The 17,575-nt window shown below is 37.6% G+C and overlaps 2 protein-coding genes across 2 annotated transcripts; both read right to left on the bottom strand.

Annotated features, from left to right (window-relative positions):
• Positions 1-1,756: 1,756 nt before the first annotated feature.
• On the bottom strand, positions 1,757-4,307 carry LOC763897 (tripartite motif-containing protein 45). Its single transcript, XM_030980067.1, has 2 exons — positions 3,666-4,307; positions 1,757-3,019 (listed from the first exon to the last, which is right to left on the bottom strand). Exons 1-2 carry the CDS (start codon positions 4,305-4,307, stop codon positions 1,757-1,759), a joined length of 1,905 nt encoding a protein of 634 aa, XP_030835927.1.
• A 6,379-nt stretch (positions 4,308-10,686) lies between these two features.
• LOC105440710 (E3 ubiquitin-protein ligase TRIM71-like) lies at positions 10,687-14,638 on the bottom strand. Its single transcript, XM_030980066.1, has 2 exons — positions 14,003-14,638; positions 10,687-11,952 (listed from the first exon to the last, which is right to left on the bottom strand). The coding sequence occupies exons 1-2, from the start codon at positions 14,636-14,638 to the stop codon at positions 10,687-10,689; spliced, it is 1,902 nt and encodes a 633-aa protein (XP_030835926.1).
• Positions 14,639-17,575: the final 2,937 nt, after the last annotated feature.

The following is a 17,575-nucleotide window of genomic DNA, read 5'->3' as shown; positions in this document are numbered from 1 at the left end:
AACAAATCAGTAATACCGATAATTTGACAGGATGACCCATGAAGCTGATTTTTTTTTTTTTTTAATTATTACAAATTTAGTATTAACAATTTATTTATTTAAAGACAAAATATAATTATATAAAAACCAAGAAATACAAGCACAAACAAAATTAATGTAAATACTTTGAGAATAATAACATGAGGCAAATAACAAAATTTAAGTAATATTTTTCAAGTTATACATATCACTTGCTTCTATTTCTTGCGTCTCAAGTGATAGATACCTCTTAAATTCAACTTCATGACACAAATCGATAGTCTGTATAGATTTAATTGAATTGAATCTCTCTTGTATCCCTTCTCCGCTCAGGTCGGATTTGATTAAATCGAATTTAATTTGACTGAATTTAATTTAATTGGAGCGGTTATTAAAACGGAAAATACAACTACCAAATACAGATAAAATATGCAAAGTAAAATTACCAACTAACTTTCACAAACATATCATGATATTCTTCATTTACTTAAAATGCTTAATCAAGCAACACAACTTCCGACTGTTAAGCGGAGCCTAATTTCTGTTAATATATTGTTCTTCTCTACAATACAGATGTTTAATTTTTCATATCATCAGTTCCTAGAGCATTCAATTTACTGAATTGTCAGACAGAGTGCAAAGTGAATACCAAGGAATTTGTAATGGAATGTAGCAATATTTTCACCATGATCCTGTAAGGCTTCTTATTAGAATTTTATATGATGTATTAGTCGGTAAAGCGTCTGCCTGTCGAACCAAAGATCCCGGGTTCGACTCCCACCCAGGCGGATGACTGAAGCCTGCGTTGTGTGTTAACGTGCCCCTTCCCTTGTTCATAGATGCAGGTTATGTCAAGTGGAAAACACTCCGTCCCTCGGATAGGACGTTAAATGGAGGCCCCGTGTACAGGAGAGTCATAACCCTTGCACGTTAAGAACCCATTGTACTATTCGTGTAAGAGTAGGGGGAAACCCCGGTGTAATGGTCCACCTGCATACCCAAACCAGGCCGAGTATACGGCATCTGCAAGAATCTTCAGTATTGAAGGAGGCAGATTATCTTGAAGAAGAGAAGAAGAAGTTCAATGTAACATACATACGTCGAGTAAAATAATATCACAAAATAAAAACAAAATGATAATAATAACTTGACAGGATGACCATGAAAACTGAAAGCTTATTTACAATGGGTCATATTTACAAAGTCAGTATTAATTATTTCTCCATATTTTCTTCTTTCAAAGATACACAATAATCAGAGTAAAAATCACAAAATATCAGTGAAAACAAAATAAACGTTAAAATACATGAGAATAACGACATAAGAGAAATAATACTCATAAGAAGTTATCAATATTTGTTATCAATTTTCAAGTTAAAATACACATGTTTATTACCAAATCACTTGCATATATTTATTGCGTCTCAAGAGGTAGGAACCTCTTAAATTCAAATATATTAGAATGCCTGCAATTGTTCTTATTCTTTGATTTTGCAGTACCGATCTTTTGCTAAAAAAATATATGCATAATTTACCTATTATTTTGTTACATACTATTTCGATAGAGGGAATGTTCATCTTAATGGATAATGACAACTGTATTCAGGTAATTAAAGTCTATGGAGAGAATGAACATCTTCCCATTCGGTTAACGAATTATCACACAATAAACATTAGAATATGGAGCAGAGAGGTATGCACACACTTCAAATAATGATAATATAGTACGTGAGATGGATTACAGTGATACTTTGATAAAATACAACTTTTTGTGACAAGCAAAGGCGAGCATGTCTGATGAGAGTGAAACCAAGTAACACCAGTCCCAACCAAGCGTCAGATTAAGTACATTGAACTCAACTCTCTCCTTCAGGTTCAGACCATCAAGGTCATAGAGCCTGATCACCGCGTTACGATTCTGACGATCAACACTTGCTACATACACCCTGTCCTGCTCATCCAGGGCAGCATACAGCTGGACATCGCTTGGAGCTTGTAGGGACTTACCAGCATTCCCATCCCTGTCATAGACCGTCACCACGTGTGGAGTGGTGTAACATGAACTCGTGACGATCAAACCCGACCTGGTAGCAGAAACCTGGCTCGTCTTGTTGTGTTTTGTTGGAACAGTGTGTTTGAGAGTGGATCCAGTCGGGTCATAGATATAGACTTTCTGCTCATTGCGAGCAATGAGGATTTCATCTGATGGACTTCTGTTTAGTTTGAGATTACTGTAACCACTATTCACGTGGATGGTTGATTTCCTGGAGCCATTGGGAGAATATAAGTGTGCTTCTGTGAAACCCGTCGATAGGCATAACGACCTGTCTTCTTGAAACACAAGATCACAACAGTACGTCACGTTACTTGGTATGTTTGCATACTGGTGCTTTTTGCCAGCTGAATCAATGATATCTATACCATTGGTATCATAATATCCGATAGCCACACTATCATCAGAGTACTGGGTCATTCCCCACATGAACCCCTGTAGATCTACACACTGAATGACTTGCAACTTGGGATCTGAATCTGAGATGCTCCCGAGGTCAAGACGACTATCATCTGCAGGATTGAACTTCTTCTCCTGTGCTTTCTTCGTAATCGCTGCCGCAGAAGTGTGATCAGTTGCCTCCTTCAGCGTGGCATCCAGTTCCTCACAGAGCAAGGTATGATCAGACAAACTGTCTGTCTCAAGACGACCCAGTCTGTCATTAGCTACCAGTGTTATTGAACTACAAATACTCTTGATTTTCTGTCGATCCTTGGATTTCAAGACGTCGAGGTCGTCCTCGAAACTCCGCTTGACTGCATTGATTTGCTCGATTAGACTTTGATGATTTTCTTCAAGCTCTTTGGCCTTGATGCTGTAGGCTTGACTGACATCGTCCAGTAGTTTCTGCACGGCAGTGTATACTTCATGGCGTTGTACTTCGACATTCTGAATATTTTTCTCCAGTTCTGTCTTCTTAGCGGCACATCGCTGGACAAGGTCATTCACCTAAACATAACAGATAATAGGAAGTGAAAAGAACATTTTCTAGCGTGAGATGTATGATATAATGACATGGAGCTGATTTTAAAATTAAACACGAAAACACGAAAGTAAGAACCACCCCCCTACCTACTCGAAGTCAGCCTAGGCCTGGTTCTTGATTTTGATGACCAACTGAGACATACGTGGACTTTACAATCCTTGATTCCTTGTCGGGGGAATTTTATTTTAAGCACACCCGTTGATAGATGGGAAAATGTGTTCCCTGGGTTGCAGTGCCTATAATATTGTAGACAGGGTTTACAAATACAGTAAACACCGGGTCTCTTATTATTGGAGGGAGTTTATGTAGCGTCCGCCTTGAGAAAGTGTTGGCTTTAGGCTCCTGAAAATTACTTTTCGGTGCGCTTGATAGCTCATTTTGCAAAGGAAATTAATGTTATTTTTATTTTTTATTTTTCCTTGCGAGTGGAAGGGGGGGGGGGGGCAGAGGACTAGCTGAAATCAATTTTGTCCCTGACAAGAATAATGCGGGGACATCGACCCCCCTCCCCCTCCTTTCCGGCGCCTATATGGTACCTTCCCCAATCAGAATTATATAAGTCTATAAACTTGACAGGCCTTAGCCAAACGCAATTATATTTTAAATGACCCCACTTACTTTAAGACGTAACTTCTGCTCGAAGTCAGCCTGATTCTCGATGTGGTGATTTTGATGACCGACGATCACGCACTTGAAACAGGCATGGACCTTACAATCCTCACAAAACATCTCTTTGTTCTCTTGTTTGTGGATGCAGCACTTTTCCGATAGATGGCCAATGCTGACCTTCCCGTTGATGATGTCCTCTATGGGTACAATCTCGTGACCTTCAAAGACTTTAAGATTTTGATGACACTCTAGACACTTATCACAAATGTAGTTATTACATGTACAGCAGAATGAGACGGCATCTTTCTGAAGCTTGCAAGCAGTGCATTTTGAACGCATCTCAAGGACAGCGTTCACCCCTCCACACATGACGTTGTAATTGTCTACAAGTCCGTTGACCGTCACATTGGTGAGGAAATCATCAACACGGTTCGCAGACAACTTGGTGATTTCCCTGCAGAGAGGACAGATCATGTGATCGAGATCCTGATGGGACAGATCATAGTTCTTGAGACACTTCCGACAGAAGGTGTGTCCACATGAAGTCAGGATGGTTGCCTCGTCGAAAATTTCAAGACATAGTGGACACGTCAGGTTCTCTGAAGATCTTGTAGGTTTCTCTTTCTCAGTCTTCTCAGCCATTGGTACAAATATCGGATATCTGGCTAATTACAAACACAAGTGCACTCTACGCCTATATCCAATTGATGTCCAATAAAACCTAAAAGTATGATCAGCTAATGTGTACTATAGAAGTAAACAGTCTGTTCATGCAAGCACAGTGTAGCAGATTTTACAATATCCCGAGACTACGCAACAAGTGCGTCCTAACTGCATGCAGTTCTGTACCAAGTTCGTACGTTGATTATTATGTTGATTATTATGTGTCGAAAGAGGTGCGCCTAGCTTTGATCAAAAGTATTAATTCTCCATTCAAATGTGTATCTAAATACAAGTAAGGTTATAATAGTAAAATTACACTTGAGTAGATCTTTTGTGAATACAATGCAGTTCCTGTATTCTATATAAATAGAAGTGGGTTTTCCCACAGAGAGTGCGCGCAGCGTATAAGTACCTTTGAACTTTTATGGCGGTATTCATTGTTTTGATCTATACAGGTAGAGGGAGACTTGTTTAGTTTTTCAGTGGTGGATATGATGTTATGTTGGAGATCCACTCTAGTAGAATCCTGGATAGAGAAGCAATTTTTTTCATTATTCCTATGTCTGAAGGGGTAAAGGGCGGTAATCACACTTATATTTCACCCCTTCTTTCTCCACTATTCTTCCTTTATCTCCTTCAATTTCTCGCATTCTCTTCCCTTTTCTCTGTCAAAATTTCCCTCAAAATTGTTTGCGTATTAAATGCTACGAGGCTACACTTATTACAATGCAAAATTCGTCTGAAGCAAATATTTCACCACTTCCTCTTTTATACAAAATGCCATGACTTAGGCTATAACCTAGACAATGTAAATCATGTCTGTCTCAAGAGCTGATAACGAGACAAATTATATCATATCAATATGTTGGGCACATTGCACGGAAGTATGATTCATTTGAAATAATAATGTAATACGAGTGGTCGTGTGGTTTAAGGCACTTGACTAGAGATGCGAAGGTCGAGGGTTCGAATCCCGACATGGCCTTTTGACAAGGCCTTGTGACTCTGCCTATTTTCCACCCAAATCAGCGGCTGAGATGAACCTAGAGACCCAGGGTGAACGCGCGATCGAGTGGCGGTAGCCTCGAGGGCCTTTTGGACTCTGGCTCCTACTGCTCCGCATGAATTATTCATAACTTTGGAATTATTGACCAATCAGAACGGCCACCTCCCAGTTGGCTTCGTTCATGATTCGTGCATAAGGCCGACAATAAAAACTTGTTGTATTGCCCTTTGCGACCGACCCAAAAATCTGAAAATCTACGGTCGGCATTAAAAAAAAGGGAAATATACAGGGAAGGTCCAATTATCTCACTTATGATTGTTAACTTAGTTCATCAAATGCTCCCTATTTTACTGTAATTTTGCATGTAAAATAGATTTGAATGTGATATTTTGTATTTATCATTTATATGTTCATCTCATAAGCAAAACTTATTTACGTCTTTTACCTTTTCTTACATGTTTTGATAAATGTTTTGGAAAACAAGAGGAAAGATTTACATGGGAAAGAATATTCATTGGTCCATAGTGTACCGTGTATTTTTTATTTTGTTAATCGTGCGTTGCCAGGGGATTAGACCTCCCTGCATGGTCACTGGCAGGTGGTTTTCTCATAAATCAGCTCTCAATTAAGTTAAGAAAAAGGGGACCATGGGGGATTAACGGGCACCATCCGGGGCACCGCCGAGGCATTAGGGACTTTAAGATTTGAACGTCGACATAGTAGACTGCTACGTGTGACGTCCTGTCTTAAGAGGACGTCACATGTAGCAGTTCACTATGTCGACGTAAAAATCTTAAAGTCCAATTGTTGGCTATATAGAGGGCGCAAGTAGCTACAAGTAGTGCAGTCCCGCTTAAAGGTAGTATGTCCCAATTGTAGGCCAAACAAATGAAAAAGGTAGAAATCCAAGGGCATTTGAAAAATAATACTAATTTAGAACTTTCCTCGAAACAGAAGGGCTTGAGAATGTCTTTTTGTGTAAAAAATAACGACTGTTATTTGTCGAATTGAATTTGGCGAGCGCGCTCGTTTAATTAAATTGTCTGATTTCAGACCCTTGTATCGAATTGTCGTACGTTTTGAGCACTGCAAAGATTCAATCAGCTAAATACAAGAAGTGGGTTATTGATGTGGAAAAATTAATGCTCATGTGCCCTTTACAGCTCATTTCATGTATATTATTACCAAAGAAAAAAAAGCAGTCAGTCAGTCACCAAATAGAGTCTGACAGTGAAGTAAAGAAAGTAAACGGATTTCCTTGAATAATTTGAATGCTAGGACGCTGCTAACGTTTAAATTTCACAGATAGGACATACGTGATATATTCATAATTCCTGCAAAGTTCTACACAAATTGATGTTGGCTGCAAAAGATGTACACTATCTGGCTCGTTCAGATATGACGCTGTGGGTTTATTTCACTTTTTTTCTTTCGATCATGTCTTTTTAAAATAAATAATGTGTAAATGAATGGTGATTTTGCACAACAAAGATCACCCACGTATAAGATGAAGACGATTCGTATTACACTTTTATGTCATCATGAATTACAACAACAAAGAATAAAATACCACGTCACAGCTCAAGGCCTTTTGAGGTACTTCTGAAAATACACTGTATCACACTTCATATCGTTTATAGGCAGGTCATGCTGTCCATACAGTGTGAGAAACCATGGCATGCTAAGAAACACGGCAAAAGATTTACAGCGTATGGACACCTTACTACGATCACATCTTGCTGTCCATACAATGTAAGATATCATGGCATACTGATAAACATGGTGAGAGATTTTAAAGAATATAAACGCCTTACTACGATGACATCGTGTTGTCCATACAGTGTGAGATACCATGGCATACTGATAAACATGGTGAGAGATTTTACAGCGTATAGACCCCTTATTACGATGACATCTTGTTGTCCATACAATGTGAGATATCACGGCATACTGATAAACATGAAGAGAGATCTTACAGCGTATGGACACCTTACTACGATGACATCTTGCTGTCCATACAGTGTGAGATACTATGGCATACTGATAAACATGGCGAGATATATCACAGCGTATGGACACCTTACTACGATGACATATTGTTGTCCATACAGTGTGAGATATCACGGCATATTGATAAACATGGCGAGAGATCTTACAGCGTGTGGCACCTTACTACGATGAAATCTTGCTGTCCATACAGTGTGAGATACCATGGCATACTGCTAAACATGGCAGAGAGATCTTACAGCGTGTGGACACATTACTACGATGACATCTTGCTGTCCATACAGTGTGAGATACCATGGCATACTGATAAACATGGCGAGATATATCACATCGTATGGACACCTTACTACGATGGCATCTTGCTGTCCGTACAGTGTGAGATATCACGGCATGCTGATAAACATGGTGAGAGATCTTATACAGCGTATGGACACCTTACTACGATGACATCTTGCTGTCTATACAGTGTGAGATATCACGGCATACTGATAAACATGGCGAGATATATCACAGCGTATGGACACCTTACTACGATCACATCTTGCTGTCCATACAATGTAAGATATGACGGCATGCTGATAAACATGGTGAGAGATCTAATACAGCGTATGGAGTCTATGGACAGCAAAATGTGATCAAATTGTAATCTAGAAAGGATCAATAATACCAAATTCTACGTCAGCTTGAACTCCATTTAGAGATTTCTGTTATCATCTGAATAACGATTAAACAAATTGAATCACTCGTTTTTATGCTCAGAGAATGTGCTGTTTTTTTATTTTAATTTGAGTAGGCTTACAGTAATCATCACACAAGTATAATCTAGATCTACCCCCAAAAATATCCATTGTTCGTCAACAATATTGTGTATATACAAAGCAAAATGAACTTGTTATTGTAAAAAATTATATAGGCTACATTTACAGCGCATTCATACTTTCTATACTTATTTTCTAAGTTGGGAAAAAGAGAACAAAGAGGAGAATTGTGGGGGAGGGGTCGGACCATGTACCAAACTGTCAGGAGGAAGTTGTAGGTACATTATCATGACACAAAAAGTGAAGAAGAAAAACATAAGGTCGAGATGCGGTTATCAGACCCCCCCCCCCTCCCTCCTCAACATTTTTTTTTTAGAAAACAGAACGGGAGAAGAAAAAAATTGTCCAAGTAAGGTCGTTCAAGTGTACAAGAAATTTCGTCGATATCATCTTCTTACAAACATATCAACTAGAAAGTCATTTCTTTAAACGATAAGGAAACATTAAAATGATGATTGATCCAGATCCATTCCTGGGTTTGCCGAGCATGTCCATACTATTACTAGCATGACCAGAGGTAGGTTTAATATCCTCATCATTTCTTAAAATTTATCATATGATAAACATAATCCTATCTTCTACCATTATAAAATGAAAATGAAGATATTCTTAATTCCACGTCACAAATCGTTGGTCTGTATAGATTTAATTGAATTGAATCGAATTTAACTAAACTGAATAAGATTGAATTAAAGCGGTAATTATTTTTAAAAAGACAACTGCCGAATTCACTTGAAAGATATTCAAAGTGAAATTACTAATTATAACAGGGTTGCAGTAAACGTTTACATAATGTATAATAATGTTCTTACGTTACTTAAAATGTCTAGTCAGAAAAACGGAACTTCCGACGGTTAAAATAGGCCTAATTTTTGTTGATACATTGTTCTTCTCTACATCATAGCAAACTAATATGTCATATTATCAGTCCCCAGATAATTTCAATTTAAAGGCTTTCCAGACAGGGTGCAAAATTAACACGAAAGAATTTGTAATGGAATGCAGCAATATTTACACCATGGTCCTGTGTCACTGTGAGGCTTTAAAATAAATTTGATGCGATGTATTAGTCAAGTTCAATGTAACATAACTACAAAGAGTAAAATAATATCATCAAATGAAAACAAATCAGTAATACCGATAATTTGACAGGATGACCCATGAAGCTGATTTTTTTTTTTTTTAATTATTACAAATTTAGTATTAACAATTTATTTATTTAAAGACAAAATATAATTATATAAAAACCAAGAAATACAAGCACAAACAAAATTAATGTAAATACTTTGAGAATAATAACATGAGGCAAATAACAAAATTTAAGTAATATTTTTCAAGTTATACATATCACTTGCTTCTATTTCTTGCGTCTCAAGTGATAGATACCTCTTAAATTCAACTTCATGACACACATCGATAGTCTGTATAGATTTAATTGAATTGAATCTCTCTTGTATCCCTTCTCCGCTCAGGTCGGATTTGATTAAATCGAATTTAATTTGACTGAATTTAATTTAATTGGAGCGGTTATTAAAACGGAAAATACAACTACCAAATACAGATAAAATATGCAAAGTAAAATTACCAACTAACTTTCACAAACATATCATGATATTCTTCATTTACTTAAAATGCTTAATCAAGCAACACAACTTCCGACTGTTAAGCGGAGCCTAATTTCTGTTAATATATTGTTCTTCTCTACAATACAGATGTTTAATTTTTCATATCATCAGTTCCTAGAGCATTCAATTTACTGAATTGTCAGACAGAGTGCAAAGTGAATACCAAGGAATTTGTAATGGAATGTAGCAATATTTTCACCATGATCCTGTAAGGCTTCTTATTAGAATTTTATATGATGTATTAGTCAAGTTCAATGTAACATACATACGTCGAGTAAAATAATATCACAAAATAAAAACAAAATGATAATAATAACTTGACAGGATGACCATGAAAACTGAAAGCTTATTTACAATGGGTCATATTTACAAAGTCAGTATTAATTATTTCTTCATATCTTCTTCTTTCAAAGATACAAAATAATCACAGTAACAATCACAAAATATAAGTGCAAACAAAATAAACGTTAAAATACATGAGAATAACGACATAAGAAAAATAATACTTAAAAGAAGTTATCAATATTTTTATCAATTTTCAAGTTAAACATACACATGTTTATTACCATATCACTTGCATCTATTTATTGCGTCTCAAGAGGTAGGAACCTCTAAAATTCAAATTTATTAGAATGCCTGCATTTGTTGTTATTGTTTGATTTTGCAGTACCGATCTTTTGTTAAAAAAGTATATGCATAATTTACCTATTTGTTACATACTATTTCGATAGAGGGAATGTTCATTTTATTGGATAATGACAACTGTATACAGGTAATTAAAATCTATGGAGAGAATGACGATCTTCCCATTCGGTTAACTAATTATCACACAATAAACGTTAGAATATGGAGCAGAGAGGTATACACACTTCAAATAATGACAATATAGAATGTGAGATGGATTACAGTGATACTTTGATAAAATACAACTTATTGTAACAAGCAAAGGCGAGCATGTCTGGTGAGAGTGAAACCAAGTAACACCAATCAGAAACAAGCGTCATATTGAGTGCATTGAACTCAACTTTCTCCTTCAGGTTCAGACCATCAAGATCATAGAGCCTGATCACCACGTTACCCTTCTTACTATCAACACTCGCTACATACACCCTGTCCAGCTCATCCAGGGCAGCATACAGGGAGACACCGTTTGGAGCTTGTAGAGACTTACCAGCATTTCCATCCCTGTCATAGACCGTCACAACGCTCGGATTGGTATAATTACATGAACTCGTGACGATCGAACCCGACCTGGTAGCAGATACCTGGCCCGTCTTCTTGTGTTTTGTTGGAACAGTGTGTTTGAGAGTGGATCCAGTCGGATTATAGATATAGACTTTATTGTCACTGTTGGCAATGAGGATTTCATCTGAAGGACTTCTGTTTAGTTTGAGATGATAGGCATTGCTATTCACGTGGATGGTTGATTTCCTGGATCCATTGGGAGAATATATAGTTACTTCTGTATTACTGGGCGACATGCATAACGACCTGTTTTGTTGAAACACAAGATCATAACAAAACATGTTATTTGGTATGTTTGCATATTGGTGCATGTTACCAGCTGAATCAATGATATCTATACCATGTTTATTATCATATCCGATAGCTACACTACCATCAGAGTACTGGGTCATTCCCCACATATTATGTTCCTGTAAATCTACACACTGAATGACTTGCAACTTCGGATCTGATTCTGAGATGCTCCCGAGGTCAAGACGAGTATCGTCTGCAGGCTTGAACCTCTTCTCCTGTGCTTTCTTCGTAATGCCTGCTGCAGAAGTGTGATCAGTAACCTCCTTCAGCATGGCATCCAGCTCTTCACAGAGCAAGGTATGAGCAGACAGACTGTCTGTCTCAAGACGACCCAGTCTGTCATTAGCTACCAGTGTTATTGAACTACAAATACTCTTGATCTTCTGTCGACCCTTGGATTTTAAGACGTTGAGGTCGTCCTCGAAACCCCGCTTTACTGCATTGATTTGCGCGATGAGATTTTGATGATTTTCTTCAAGCTCTTTAGCCTTGATGGTGTAGGCTTGACTGACATCGTCCAGCAGTTTCTGCACGGCAGTGTATACTTCATGGCGTTGTACTTCAACATTCTGAATGTTCTTCTCCAGTTCTGATTTCTTAGTGGCACATCGCTGGACAAGGTCATTCACCTAAACAAAACAAATAACAGAGAAGCGAAAAGAGTTTGTTTTTCTTAAAAGGGAATCCAACCCAAAGCTCTTTGTATAAAAACAGAAAAAAATCAGATGAACAGAATGGATATAGGCAAAATAGCAATAGTAAAATGATGTAATAATAATAACAATAGTAATAATGATATTAATAATGGCAATAATAATGACAAAAATAATAGTAACTTTTAAAAGAAAAAAAAAAATATTAACAATAATTAAAATAAAAGTATTATAATACTGATAATAATGATAATGACACTACTATACATCTACATGTATTACCAACTATGGTGATGATGATAATGATGATAATGATTATTTTTCATTTACATTTGATTGTTACTATTATAATTATTATAATTATTATTATTATCATCATCATAGATAAAAATGACATTAAAACTACTAAATAATGTTGTATTGATACTTTGATGCAAAGTGCTGACAAAAGATAACAAACGCTATTAGGCCCTTTTGCACAAATACAAAAAGTAAATGATAAACCTTTTTTGATCGATTGCACAACGTTTCTTTCACAATGCAATCGCATGACCAAAACTCAACCTTATCTATTTAACTGTATGGGGGAGAGGGGGGGGGGGGGGGCACGCACCTCGAAAGGATTTTCGACAAATTTAGCCATGAAATGTAGCTACATTTACTACCGTTATAATACCTCTCCTCTTCCGCAACAAACACCATTTCTCCCTTCATAAAAACGTTTCTTGATATTTCCAAAGAATCGTGTTTTTAGATTTAAAAACAACAACATTGTATTCCTCATTTTTATAGTATTGGAATTTAGCTCTCTTATGCATATGTTTTAAAGTACGGAAGCAAATTTGAGATATTCAAAGTCATTTTTGCCATAATACACAAGATACCTCATGTAAAAGACTTTTTGTAATACTAGGGATCATATAACTCGACAGAAAGTTTACTATTAAGCGAGTGAGTGTAGCAAACTAGCGGGAAAAAAAATCTTCTGTGAAATAAAAAAATGTAATCAAGTATCAAGTATATATCTGGAAATTCCAGCCTACTTCAAAATAATGCTTTGCATATAAGTAAGCAGACGCGAGCAAAAGAAAGAGCTTCATGTTTTCTCAGAGGGGTGGCAGCATTGTTGTATCGCCCCCTTTACTAGAGAGAAGCTTTGAACCATACCCGTTTCAAGTGCATATACATTAGACATGCATTGTACAATGATAAGAAACAGTCCAACTATTTCAATGCGAAGAGTCTAGCGACCGACAGGGAAATATAGCGTTTTGGAAATTTGAAACCGTATTTCAGAGGACTTAAAAGCTTTTCTAGTCTACTATATCATCATATAACACAATAATTATTGTGCTAATATATTGCGGGTCGGGCGGAGCCTTTACCTTCTCCCCATCGATCTGTTTTCCGTACAGATCAGAAAGGGTACATCTATTAATGTGCGATGGAGCTTAGCCACCTATATACAGTATATAGAATTTAAAAATATGGAATGGTGACAATTTCTTTTGTAGGAGCTCTATCGTTTTGCCAAATTATTGATGTCAAAAGTTTTTGTCTGGCAAAGGAGGCGGAAAAAAAGAACCCTCCTTTCTTTGTAAAGATATTTGGCCTTGTGAGAGGAGGGGGGAAAAGAAATTATTTGGCTCCACCCCTAGATTTTGGTACAAAATATTTATTGTCAAGTGGGGATCTCATGTCGCCCCAACCCTTTGATTGATAGAAGTGTTTGCTCCCATGTTTGGGATGCCTTTATGGTAGAAGGGGCTTACTAACATAATAAACACCGGATTTATTAATATTCGAGGAGCGTAATGACACTCATTAATTTATTTTTCAGAGTACTTGTTAACTTATTATAATGCAAAGGAATGACATATAGTTTTCCTTCTTTCCCTTGCCAGGCCACTCCCCCCCCCCTCCCCCATCCCCCATACTTGAATTATTGTATCAGCCCCCTCTGCCCCCACCCCTCCCCGCTTACGGCGCCTACGCGGTACATTAAATTAAATGAAACCACGTTTACCTTGAGCCGTAACTCCTGCTCGAAGTCAGCCTGATTCTTGATTTTGTGAAATTGATGACCGACGATCACGCACTTGAAACAGACGTGAACCTTACAATCTTCACAAAACATATCTTTGTTCTCTTGTTTGTGGATGTAGCACTTCTCGGATAGATGACCAATGCTGACCTTCCCGTTGATGATATCCTGTATGGATACAATGTCGTGACCTTCAAAGAAGACTGCAAGATGTTGATGACAATCTAGACACTTATCACACATGTAGTTATTACACGTTCTGCAGAATGAGACTGCATCTTGCTGAAACTTGCAAGCAGTGCATTTTGGACGCATCTCAAGGACAGCATTCACCCCTCCACATTTTGCGTGGTAATCGTCTACTAGTCCGTTGACAGTCACATTGGAGAGGAAATCATCGACACGGTTCGCAGACAACTTGGTGATCTCCCTGCAGAGAGGACAGATCATGTGATCCAGATCCTGATGGGACAGGTCATAGTTCTTGAGACACTTCCGACAGAAGGTGTGTCCACATGAAGTCAGGATGGTTGCCTCGTCGAAAATATCAAGACATAGTGGACACGTCAGGTTCTCTGAAGAGCTTGTAGGTTTCTCTTTCTCAGTCTTCTCAGCCATTGGTACGAATATAGGATGTGGGGCTTATTACAAAAATGAGCTCATTCTACGAATATATCCAATGTCCAATGAAGCTTATTTGTGATCAGCTAATGTGTACTTAAAGTCATCAGTCAGTAAATGAAAGCACAAACTATATGCAGTGATGTGATAGATTGTACCCAGGGGCGTACGCAGGGGGGGTGTTTTGGGGGTTCAAACCCCCCCCCCCCTTTGGTATTTTTATGTATGTAAACCCCCCCTAAAAAAACCTAAAACCCCCCCCCCCCCTCCCTTTGTTTTTTTTGTTTTTTTTGTTTTTTTTTTTTGTTTTTGTTTTTTTTTAAATTATACCCACGGCTAACCTAAATAAGGTGACCTTACCCCCCCCCCCCCCCCCCAACGACAAAAAATGTCAAATTATGAAATTTCGAGACCAAAAAAAAAAAAAAATGTGTCCGCTTACCCCCCCCCCCCCCCCCCCCCCCCCCCCCCCCCCCCCCCCCCCCCCCCCCCCCACTGAGCGACTTTTCGGCCGGCGCGATTTTCAAATTTTCGGGAGCAAAATATTTTAAAACCCCCCCCTTGAAAAAATCCTGCGTACGCCCCTGACCTGATTGTACCAATATCCTGAGTCTACGTAACAAGTGCGTCCTAACTGCATGCAGTTCTATACCAATTTCTCACGTTGAATACAAATATGTGTCGAAAGAGGTGCGAATAACTTTGATCAAAAAGTACTGAGTCTCTATCCAAGACAGTGTATACATCAATACAAATGTGATTGCAATGATGTACGCTCACACTTATTATGAAGTAGATCGTCTGTGAAAATAATGCAGCTTGTGCATCCTATGAATAGAAGTGGGTATTCCCACAGAGAGCGCGCCCAGCGTAATAATCACTATGCACCTTTGAACTTTAATGGCGATATTCATCATTTTGATCTATAGAGGGCGACTTGTTTAGTTTTTAGTAGTGGATACATTGTGTTGGAGATCCACTTTATTAGAATCCTAGGTTTTATTTGCTGTTATCACTTTGCTTGGAAGGGTAAAGGACGGTAACCACACCTTACATTTCACCCCTTCTTTATCCACTATTCTTCACCCTTTATCTTCTTCCATCAGTCTCTCATTCTCTTCTCTTTCACTGTCAAAATTTCTCTTAACGTATGGAAACCTACTTGGCGACACTTATTACAAAGCGAAATTCGCCTGAAAAATATTTCTCCACTTCCTTTCGTAAACATTGTATACAAAATATTATAGATTATGCTTCTAACAAAATAATGATAATGTGAATCATGTCTGTCTCAAAGAGCTGATATTAAGAAAAGTGATATCAAATAGAATAATTATGTAGGCCATATTGCACTGAAATATTAGTCTTCTGTGTTCAAAAAGCCCCCCCCCCCCCCCCCCACTCAGGGGTCAGAATGACCGCATGCGTGTTACCAAAATGTCCGGTAAAGGGGTACCGTTTTCGTGCCACAAAGTCCGGCCCGAGGATTGTAAAAAAAGAGGGTGTATTTGACTTTTACCCGGAGATTTCTTTAAAAAGGGGGTGTTTTTCTCTTTTTCTCTCATCTCTTTGGACTCCTGAAAAATTATTCCGAATTTAAGGGGGGTACATCGAGCATTTTTCCTGATTTAGGGGGGTCTCCAAGGTAGGAAAAGCTTGGGAAAAGCCCGCGATAGGGGGGTTCGGAATGTTGGGAGTCCTCAGATAGGGGGTGCTTTCAAAAAGAGGGAACAAGCATACGCGTACCCTAAATAACACTGAGTGGGGGGCGGGCGGGTCAAAAAGGCATTAAACGTATACAAGGGAACATCGTTGAAGAGTTAAATAACCTGTTTAAAACAATGTTTACGAATGGTGATTAGCAGACGACAGATATTGCCACCACCAGGACCACGTAATATAGGTCATTGTCCATGTGTTCATTGAATGTGAAGTAATCCAAATGTCCTTGATTACGTCAAATAAGTTGCCATATTTTTGTAATATTGATTTTTGCGTGAATATCTCTTGTTTGCCTTAGAATACTAATGGCAGAGAAGTGGATGTTGTAATAACTATCGCATTCTGGTGGATATACAAAATGTTAGTCTTACAGAACTTTTAAGTATGATTTTAATGAAAAGCATTTCAGAGTAAAGCACGTATTTGAAAGAGAAAAAACACACAGACTACTCGTAAATCAGGAGCTTTAAAAAAAAACACAGACAAAAGTTTAGATTGTTAAAAATACCTTAAATGGTTAGTAGCAAAATATTGTATAGGAAGTAAAATATGTGTTTTGTATTGATAACATATTGATAACATCGTGCTTAATTTTATTGCTTCTCATAACTTTATGTTGATGCTCGAATGGAAATTAGACATTTCAACTGAGGCACACACACACACACACAATCATTCTCTTTCCAAGTGTGAACTTGAATACCAATGTGGTTACCATGATAAAATCACACTTGAGTATAGGATGATTGCCAATATCACGCAGTTTGTGCATCCTATGAATATAAATGGGTTTTCCCACAGAGCGTATAAACATGCACCTTTTAATTCAAAGTTTTCAATTCAAAGTTTATTCAACACTCTTCATAAAAACATTTAAAACATACAAATACAGAATGGAGTTATAAAACAACAAGAAAGTGATAAAAAATACAATGGCAATTTATAAGAGCAATAATTACATTATTTGAACTTATTGGCGGTGTTCATTTCTGTTTTTGAAACTTATTTAGGCTTTCAGTGGTGTAAATATAATATTGGAGTTCCACTTTAATTGGTAGAATCCTGGATAAAAGAGCAAGACGTTTTATTTGCTTTCATTACTTTAATTTTCATCCCCTCTTTCTCCTCTGTTATTCCATTATTTCTTTCCATTTCTTTCATTCTCTTCCTCTTTCTCTGTCATCAATTAAAGGACTCTTCCAGTGTCAATCA

Source organism: Strongylocentrotus purpuratus, unplaced genomic scaffold (genome assembly GCF_000002235.5).
Source record: "Strongylocentrotus purpuratus isolate Spur 01 unplaced genomic scaffold, Spur_5.0 spur5_scaffold_10, whole genome shotgun sequence".
Lineage (NCBI taxonomy): Eukaryota > Metazoa > Echinodermata > Echinoidea > Camarodonta > Strongylocentrotidae > Strongylocentrotus > Strongylocentrotus purpuratus.
Note: the sequence above shows the minus strand (reverse complement) of the source record. Positions and strands in the feature narration are given on the sequence as shown.

Bases quoted from the DNA above. Each gene is read 5' to 3' on its own strand.
- LOC105440710 (XM_030980066.1), bottom strand. From the start codon at position 14,638: ATGGCTGAGAAGACTGAGAAAGAGAAACCTACAAGCTCTTCAGAGAAC. The intron at 11,953-14,002 runs GTAAACGTGGTT...TGTTTTGTTTAG, and splicing joins AGCAGGAGTTACGGCTCAAG to GTGAATGACCTTGTCCAGCG.
- LOC763897 (XM_030980067.1), bottom strand. From the start codon at position 4,307: ATGGCTGAGAAGACTGAGAAAGAGAAACCTACAAGATCTTCAGAGAAC. The intron at 3,020-3,665 runs GTCATTTAAAAT...TGTTATGTTTAG, and splicing joins TACGTCTTAAAGTAAGTGGG to GTGAATGACCTTGTCCAGCG.